Consider the following 9,968-nt stretch of genomic DNA (forward strand, 5'->3'; position numbering starts at 1 on the left):
ATCGGAGCTAATCGGAGCTAAATCGGGCGTACCGCTGAATAATCAGTGTTTGATAGCTAGTCATCAGTGGTTTAACACTTTCCATCTGATATAGCCGGTGATTCACATGTGGTCATCTTTGTCCGATCGGCGATATCGGTAATTAATAGCTTGCATATCTCTTGATATAGGTTGCTGTCGGTTCTTTTATTAAAACAACATGTTTAAGTGATGAGAACCGATGATTTATTTGCAGTTGAGTACTTGACCGAATAACATCATGGAGAATGGCAGAGCCATCCAGCAATTCGGTGTCATATTGCAGCAGCAGGCAATTCTCAATGTCAGATATGCTATTAAACTCGTTCAGCAGCCCATAGCTGTTCATAGACGCCGCCGAAGAAGACAAAGGAGATGGTGGACCAGGCCCTGGTTAACCCAGGAGAGAAGGCTTCAATTTGGACAGTATAGCACCATTATTGCAGAGTTGCGGGAAGGGGACACCAACTCCTTCAAGAACTATATGAGGATGACACCGGAATGTTCGACGAGCTTCTGCAACGCCTCGCGCCCAGACTTCAGAAGTCGGACACCCACTGGAGAAAAGCCCTAGATCCCGGATTGAAGCTGGCGGTAACACTACGGCACCTAGCAGCAGGGGATTCCTACCCTTCCCTCTCTTATGATTTTAGGGTGGCTAGTTCAACAATTTCCCTCTTTATCCCAGAAGTCTGCGAGGCCATAGTACAATCATATAGCGAAGATGTCATCCCTATCCCCAATACACCTGAAGAATGGAGGCCAATAGCTGAAGAGTTTGAAAGGAGGTGGAATGTCCCTCATGCATGTGGAGCTCTTGATGGCAAACACATTGCTCTGAGGAAGCCCCGCAGATCCGGCTCTGAATACTACAACTATAAAGGATTTTTCTCAATTGTGCTCATGGCTCTTGTTGATGCCAACTACAGGTTTCTGTGGATAGACGTCGGAGGTCATGGGCACATGTCAGATGCCCAGATATATAACAATTCAGAGCTCAGTGAGATGCTAGAAGATGGAACCATTGGCTTACCACCTCCAGAACCTCTTCCAAATGATGACCGTGATATGCCTTACTTCATTCTTGGTGACGATGCTTTTGGGTTAAGGACCTATTTGATGAAGCCCTTTGGAAGACGCGGCCTGGAAAGGGAGAAGCTCATAACCAATTACCGGCTATCTAGAGGAAGAAGAGTGGTCGAAAATGCATTTGGCATCCTGGCGGCCAGATTCAGAGTGCTTCTCACAACTATGCAGCAAACACCGGAAATTGCTGCAACCATAGTTGAATCGTGTGTGTGCTTGCACAATCTAATGAGGATTAGGTATCCCGGCCTACAACAAGCTCAACTGGACCAAGAGGATGACCAGCATAACCTTGTTTCTGGAGCCTGGAGAACGAATGAGATGCTGACTGCAATCCAGCAAGTAAGGGGCCATAATCGTGACGCAACCGACGCCAAACAGCAGAGGGAGTACTTATCCAAGTACTTTAATAGTGCAGCCGGGTCTGTGCCTTGGCAAGACAGAATGGTAAACTAGCCACAAGATAGTTTATAGTGAGATGACAGGACAGAAACAATATTCATACCTGAAATGACATTTGATTGTAGAGATCTTTTATCATATTGTACTGTTTTGTTTGTAAGTTAACAGCTGAAACTGTTTTGTTTGCAAGTTAACAGCTGAAACTGTTTTGTGCTACTTGATTTTAATAATAAAAACACAATTTGCCATTTACGTTGTTCATAGATTGTTATATCATTTAACCTGAGCTACACTTATTTAATTAAGGAATGAAGATAAAAACTTTACGTTTTCATAGAGGTATGAAAAAAAACCTGATCACATACTATGAAACCGCAAAGCGGCTTCTTAGAATATGTGATTAGGGTGTTTTTCATACCTCGATGAAAACTAAAAAAAAATCCCTCCATTTTTTATAATTTAGCATTAATTATAGTGAATAATAAAACAATATGGTATGTTACAACGTTATTTGCAAGTCACGTTTTTCCAGCAGAACAACGTTGACGTCATCGCGCGTGCATTAATTTTGTTATGAGGTTATAAAAAAACATTCTCGATCAACACAGACAACCAATAGTGGTGAATACAAATACCTAAATTTTACAATTGTGTTATTAATTTGTGATTAATTGGGGAACTATTATAAAAACCAGGGGCCAAATAAACAGATAAAAATATACTCTCTGTACCTCAGTTTAATTGAAACAAATATATTGTTACGTGAAAAGCAAATTAAACAGTTTTCCATAAATGCAGTTACACCACCAATTACACAAACAGTCGTTCAAACATAAAAAGTACAACAAACAAAACTGCACTTCTTGTGGACTTCCTGTCCTCATGTTGTCATTCGTCTAAAGGTCTTCCGAGCCCTCCTCAGGCTGTGAGGAGACAGGGATACCAGCTGTCACCATGCTAGCTGTGAAAATGTCCTCAGGCAAGGTTTGTCGGGGAGCTGACTGTTCCTGTGACTGTGATTGTCCCTGGAGGTAACCTGGGTGTGTTTGGCGAATATAATCGCACCCCATAGAACCCCACACGCTGGCTTGAGGTGGGTTGCTGGTCCACTGTGAGGGATCAGGCTGCCACTGTGGTTGCTGGTATGACATGGGTCTGCCTATAACTGGAGCTTGAGGTTGGGGCGGAGCTTGAGTGTCACTGCGTGCATGGGCATTTCGCTGGACATCTTGCAGAACAGTCCAAATGCGGTTTGATGCCTCCATATACAGGTCCTCAGGCAGCTGTCTAAGAATGTTCGCACTCATGTCGGCAAAGTTTTGCCTCTGACGCTCCTGGGCGGTACTCTCTGGTCGGAGGTACCTTGCCAAATTGTCTCCTACCACCATTAGCTGCTGACTACAACGGACAAGAGCCTGGATACCCTCATCAGGCGCTGTATCGACTACCTTGGCTCTCTTGGGGTCACGCACAAGTGGAGGTCGCGTGCATGTGGCAGGGTCTGAAGACGCAGAGATAGGAGGAGTACTATTTGGTCGCTCTAACGAAGCATCAGCTGCAGAGACGTCCTCTTCGGCTTCTTGTGTGGGTACAACTCGGTTAGTCTGGCCCTCGTCATCAAGGTCAGGAAGTTGGACGTGAAGTCTGGCTGCTCTTTTCTGCCTAATCTGTAAAACAAAAGACAATACTTTTTTAATTTTACTTATCTGTAAAATTAAAGACAATACTTTTTAGTGTTATGTACATTTAAAAACAGGGGACCGGTGTGGCGCCCAGTGGTATGGTATCCGACTCTCAATCCCTTGGTCTCTCACCCATGTGGGTTTGAGCCTCGCAAGGGGTGAACATCTTTATGTGAGAAAGCCTTCCGGCTGACTTGCGGTAGGTCAGTGTTTTCACCAAGTTGTTTGTCTGTGCAACTCAGACGAGATTCTGGAGTCTTCCTCCACTTGTTATTAGCCGAGCGTCGCGCAATGACTGAAATACTGTCGAAGTTACGTAAAACCCAACACAAACAAAACAAAAGAGCAAACGTTTAAAAACAATGTTGGAAACTGAAAACAAATGTGAAATAAAACAAAATGTACACGTTAAAATAATGTTTATATTTTATATTTAATAACTTTTACTGAAAACAAATTGTTTCACTTACGCTGCAAACAGTTCGGGATTTCACTGCACCTATGTGCGGAAGCAGAAACTGGAAACGTTCCCACAGTCTCCTGGCCTTGTCAGTGACTCCTTCTACTTCAAAACCACTCCCAGATGGAGTGACCTTCTTGTTCTTGATTTCACTCAGCTTGGACCTTGTGGACTGATACCACTGTTTGATATCCTTGGCATCACGGCCTATAAGTTCGCTCAGCTCCTCCCACTTCCTCTCCCTGGATTGTGTATCCCTCCATTGGTCTCTGTGTTTGTCGTACAGGAAGTCATTGGCTAACAAGAACTCACGAATCTTGTCCTGATCTTCCTCGGAGATGATACTGAAAGTACACAACAAACAAAGCATTTGAAAATAATTACATAGGATGAGAACACATGCATTTTCCGTCATATCTCAACACGGGCTCGACATAATTTTTTAAATGGAATGATTAAGCAAATCACGAGCTTAACATGAATGAAAAAATGGTAGGAGTTGACATATTTTTTTAAAATTTATTTAAAATTAATTACAATGAATCAGTTTTATATTTTTAAATTAATTAGATATTGCTGAAGTGCATGTAATGCTACTAACACTATGCGATTTCTGGGCTTCTTGGTCTTTGACTTGGGTTTGGTGTTCTGAGTGACGTCTTCCTGTGTCTCTCCACCATCCGTACTGTCATGAACATCAGAGGCATCGTCATGAACAGAATCACAGGATTCTTTGCCGACTACTGTAGAATCATTCCCACTCATCATAGGAGAGACGTTACGAGGTTCAAGGACATTCACTGAGCAGTTCTCTGGGGAATGCTGCTGCTTGGATCCGCCACTACCGCTTCCGTCTTTAGCACCAACTGTACCACTGGCACCGTGGCAACAAGCACTTCCCCTGACGATGGATCTTTTTGTGATCTGTGGGACCTCATCAGAGGCAGTCATGGGGGTCTTGCATTTGTCGGATTTCTTAAATTTCTTTTTTGCAGGCATTGTCAGAGAAGTTAAGTCCAATGTGGCGCGGATTAAACTACTGCAGAAACTGGAGCAAAACTACTGGCGACTAGCCACCGATTAGTCACTCACAAAATCTGACTGGTCACCGATCAAAAGCGTCTGGCAACCGATCAACAGCCGATGAGTACGTATAAATACCGATTGGCCATTTACAAATTAAACCCACCGATGACACGATGGCGGCAATCGATCGATCACAGATTGAATCCCTATTAACCACCGATCAAAACCGACGAAATCCCGCATTTTGATTTTCATCTTTATTCTATCGGTGGTAAGTATTAGTTGATCGGTTGCCTATCGGTGGCTCATCGGTGATATCGGTTGTAGACAGGTTGTCAATCGGTAATTTGTAAACTAATTTCACCGATCGAGAATTTTAAACATGTTTAAAAATCCCAATCGGTTATTTTTCACCGATATAACTTATCTTTTCCCAATAGCAGTTGATAGGTGGAAAACAGGTGACCAATAGGTGATATCAATGTTAAATACGTTGTCATCGGTTCACTTCTAAAAAAAACCCGATCAATCACCGATGGCTGTGTGTAACTGGGGTGTTATAATTATGTCAACAAGAGCTGTCTTTGGACAGCACGCTCAATTAAATGAGGCTTTGTCTTAAAAATGATTACAATAATGATGTAATATGTGCCTGTAGAAAGCAATAAAAAGAGTCAAATTAAAATGTTAACTAGAAATGCTGCAATGCAACAAGAACTTCAGCCTTTATTGTGAGATTCAGTTTCAAATGTATTAAAACTGAAGTTATTCAGTACCAAGCATTTTCCTATTTTTAGTTACAGTGACCATGACCCTAGGGGCCCAAATATAATATGAAAAGGAAAGGAAATTTTGCCTTTAGACAGTTACTAAATGGTAAATAATATTTGACAGTTACCTATGTACATCTACATTTTAACTTTAAAAAGGTTTCCTTGACATTAAACAATCATTTGTTTTTATAAACAAGAATTTTAGCAAAACAATGTGGCGAACAGATCAAGAATCTAGGTTTAAGAAGTGACATTTCTAGAGGCTTACCATGTGTTCCAATATGTATGGAACTTAATGACAATGGTTTCATTGAATTTATACTGGCATATAGGGTAATTGTGCAATATATTTAACAGAACACTCAAAAGTACAATGAAACATTCAGGTTAGAAATAGAATGTAATTAGACAAAGTAGCCATAATTAACCAAGTCAGTATGGAAATTAACAACAGAACAAGGTAAGTAAAAAAAATATAGATTCAAAATAATAATATATGATTTGCATTCATTTCATTCAAGTTTAAAACAAACTTTTAATAATGAACTGAGCTCCATTGTTACTAAGCAAGGTGCTTTATTGCTCACATCAGAACCAGACACATTATTTGTTTCAATAATATGTTTACAAGATTTTATTCACTAAAATATGTGCCTAATTATTTACTTTTTACCTGTTATGCATTATTTGTTGAAAAGTCTTGCTGGCTAAGTTGTGATTTATGATGAGGAAACGATACCTCTATGAATAGCAATTTTTAAGGTTTTTAATATTTGACTTAGTGACTCCTGTTTCATATTACCTACATTCTTTGTTTAAGGAAAGCTTGGGAAGAGAATATGGCCTATAAAACTAGAATATAGTTTTTTTCTACTTGACCAAATTTCATTCATATAAAGTGGAACTTGAGGCCACTTTAATCAAACACATTTTGACCAATAAACAAGTTTCACCTAATCTTTTTTTAACGTTGACGAGAATAAATACTGAAAAATATCATGAAACTTAGATATATAGTTTCTGAAGCATTTACAGTTTCTATTATTAGAACAAACAACCTAGTACATGCTTTTTGTCCAACCTGAACAGTTATCAATCTCTACTAAGATTTCTTTGGTAAACATATTCTGGCCAGTATGAATAAAGACCAAAGAGAAATTGAGTCCCCATACTAAAGTGTTAACACGGTATGAAACTGTTAATAAAAATGAAGGACAGACCATGACCAATCACAATAGTTCAATATGAGCACTTTGTACTGTGTTGAGGTAAATGTTAAACATCCAACTCTATTTAAGGGTAATCTATTTTCAAATTTATAATGTATTTGGCTGTTAAAATTGGTATATCATTCCAATTTTAGTGAATCTTTATGTGACGGATGTCTTGTCCATTAAGTTGCCATCAATGAAGATTTTGAAGTCAGACTGTCTCTTGTTGGATGTGGGTTTTTTTCTGAAAGAAAAAGGAACATTAAGCAATACATAAACACAGTTCCATTGTTGGCTTCAAATATTGAACTATTAAGGAGCTTTACATTCATTTATGCCATTGGCTTTAATGTTAAAATTTGTTAGTTACCCCATATAATATTAGTATCATTTGAAAGGGCTTTGCATACTGATTACTTATATGTAAAATCAATGACAAGAACATATTTTCACCTTGAAAAGTTATTGCTGGCATACCAAAATCACATTATTGTTCATCAGCTACATTAAGTTTTTATCCATCTTGCAAAAGCTTTATGGTTGATTTTGAAATATGCTAGTTCTTATACATATTATATATCTTAATATTAAAAATTAGCCACACTTTTTGTGATATAGATTTTATATATATGCACATAAAAATATGTAACAAAAATACACAAATCTTAGTTTATTTTACATTGACAGATAGTTCATATAAACTTTGCTAAACACAGAAAGAAAATAATTGTTCCTATTACAGGATTTGAACCTGGACAATTAATTTTAATGTGAATGAGCATATTTGAGCATGATCAACTGTGCATTACAACAAAGGATAACATTGAAAACTAACAAAGGGCAACTTCTACAAAAAATACCTTGAGTTATGGTTTCTGTGCACTGCACTTCTGCTAAATGAGATCTATCTGTATATATTTGAAGTTTGAAATCAACACCTCAAAGACTTTTCAAGTTCTGCTGCAGACAAAAACTATGAAATATAACAAAGGGTTATTACAAAAAGAATTGTAAACAGAGTTATGGTCCCTTAACACTGCACTTCTCCTCAATAGGGATCTATCTGTATATGAAGTTTGAAGATAATACCTTGGGGATTTATGCTCAAGATTACATTCCGTGCACACACACACACACACGCGCACGCGCACGCGCACGCACACAAGCACACACACACACACACACACACACACACACACACACAATTACTGTATCCACTTGCCTTTTGGCAAGGGATAATCAATAGATTAGTCCTCATCATCAGGTTCTAAAACAAACATGATGAACATAATCATAGCATGCATAAAACATTTTACAGTTGTATCAAATCTGGAATAAAAACTGTACCTAGATGAATTTGTAACAGGTGGCGATCACTCATCCTGTTTCTTGTTTCCTGTTTCTCATTGTATCATTCCTGTCTCTCATTGTGTCTTATTAGATTTAGTACAACTCTGGCCTGGTCCACGATTGCAACAACTGAAAAACAACTGAACAATTAGCAAAAGAGAACATATACCTAATGTACATAATATACTGCTACTAAAAAATGACTCATACTGTCAAACACTTTTGTTTCCATGAAAAACTACAGCTTTCACCTATTGTAATAAGAGGTTTCACTGAGAGTGATGTTTGCTTTTAAGCATACAGTAACCAATTAGTAATAATTGCCAAGCACAAAATAAACATAAGAAAATAATTCTTAATATACCAAAAACAGAATAGTGTTTTGTTTAATTAAAGTAAAAAATGAAAAAAGTTATGAAGAGAAGTAAAAAATAAAAAAAAATATAAAAATAATAATCAAAGGTTTACACTCTTTGACTACCATACACAATTTAATGATTTGTATGCACGGCTATTTTTCTTATCACCTCCAATATGTGCATGAAGTTTGAAGTTAATACCTCAAAAACATAAAAAAGTGAAAGAAAAATAATCAAAGACCAACAACTCAAAAATACCATAAACAAAAATGTTTTTTGCACAGCACTTCTCCTCAACATATTTAATATGTGTTAGAAATCACAAAAGCAATTGGAATTATGGATAAAGAAGACTTGTTCAAATGAGCCCTAACCATCAAGCGGTAGTAGTATAATAGCAGAGACAAATCATATGTCTTTATATTTAATATATCAATGTATCATATATATGTTAATTGCTGATTATGATTAGAATCTCAAACAGTGGGCTGGGTGCGAAACTTTTGTCAAAAATTGTTGAATGTACATAAAACTATGGAACAAAGTTCTGTAGATCAAATGTAATTTAAACAGAATAATTATGTTAATTCTTATTTCTTGGCTTAACTCATATTTATATTGTTATACACAGAATTAATCCAAAGAGAACTTGCCATTCACTGACAAGATTTCCTCATTATACACAGGAGTATCTTCATACTTTTAGAATCTCTCCATTTTTCTTCTCCATGTGAACCGCAATACAGAACACATAAAAAAGGAAATCAAACAATTGCATTTTTCAAAACAATTTGTAGAGAAAAATAAAACATTACTTCAGACACATGCAGAATTATTTGCATTTATTTTAAGCAAGTTACAAGAGTAACTGTACCCTGTGCCATCTGAGTAAAATCTGCATGCAACAAACATGTGCATGCAAAATTGCATGGATTTTCATTTATTTGCTTAACAGTTTCAATTAAACCTAACAACCTGACCAAATACTTGAAATATCTTATACTTGAATACATTATGTTATACTAATAAATGACATTGAGTACATGTAAATATGTGTTAAAAATCTACCTTTCAAATCCAATGCTTTCTTTGCATCAAAACGTTTGTCTGTTTGCTCTTAAATTGGTCCCAAGAGTATCTGGTCTGAAATAAATATAAAATTCACCTACTTTTAAGCTAGAACTAGCTATAATACTAACTTGGCTGATCTTAGGAAAAATGAGTCTTAAAGCTGCACTCTCACAGATTGACTGTTTTGACATTATTATTATCTCAGAGAATCAATGCCTTAAATTTCTTAATGACAAGACATAAATCACAATAAAACAGATTTCATCTATTGAGAAATCTGCTCATTATTTCATTTTTCTGAAAGTGTTCGTAAAATTTAAGTCACAGAACAACAATTATGAAAGTACATATGAAAAACACTGATCTAATCTTTTTAAGCAGTTTAAATCATGGTTCGCAGACATATGCACTAGCATTGCATGCTGAAAAAAAATTGTCAGAATGGTAAATCTGTGAAAATGCAGCTTTAATAACAATCCCCAACAGTTGTCGAAGACAAGTCTTCCTCCCAAAGACTTGTTTAAAAGGGG

At 37.2% G+C, this 9,968-nt stretch overlaps 1 protein-coding gene across 1 annotated transcript; it reads left to right on the forward strand.

Moving 5' to 3' along the window:
* Positions 1-519: 519 nt before the first annotated feature.
* Positions 520-1,560, forward strand: LOC128245891 (putative nuclease HARBI1). Its single transcript, XM_052964110.1, has one exon. The coding sequence runs from the start codon at positions 520-522 to the stop codon at positions 1,558-1,560; it is 1,041 nt and encodes a 346-aa protein (XP_052820070.1).
* Positions 1,561-9,968: the final 8,408 nt, after the last annotated feature.

This window comes from Mya arenaria, chromosome 9, assembly GCF_026914265.1.
Source record: "Mya arenaria isolate MELC-2E11 chromosome 9, ASM2691426v1".
Lineage (NCBI taxonomy): Eukaryota > Metazoa > Mollusca > Bivalvia > Myida > Myidae > Mya > Mya arenaria.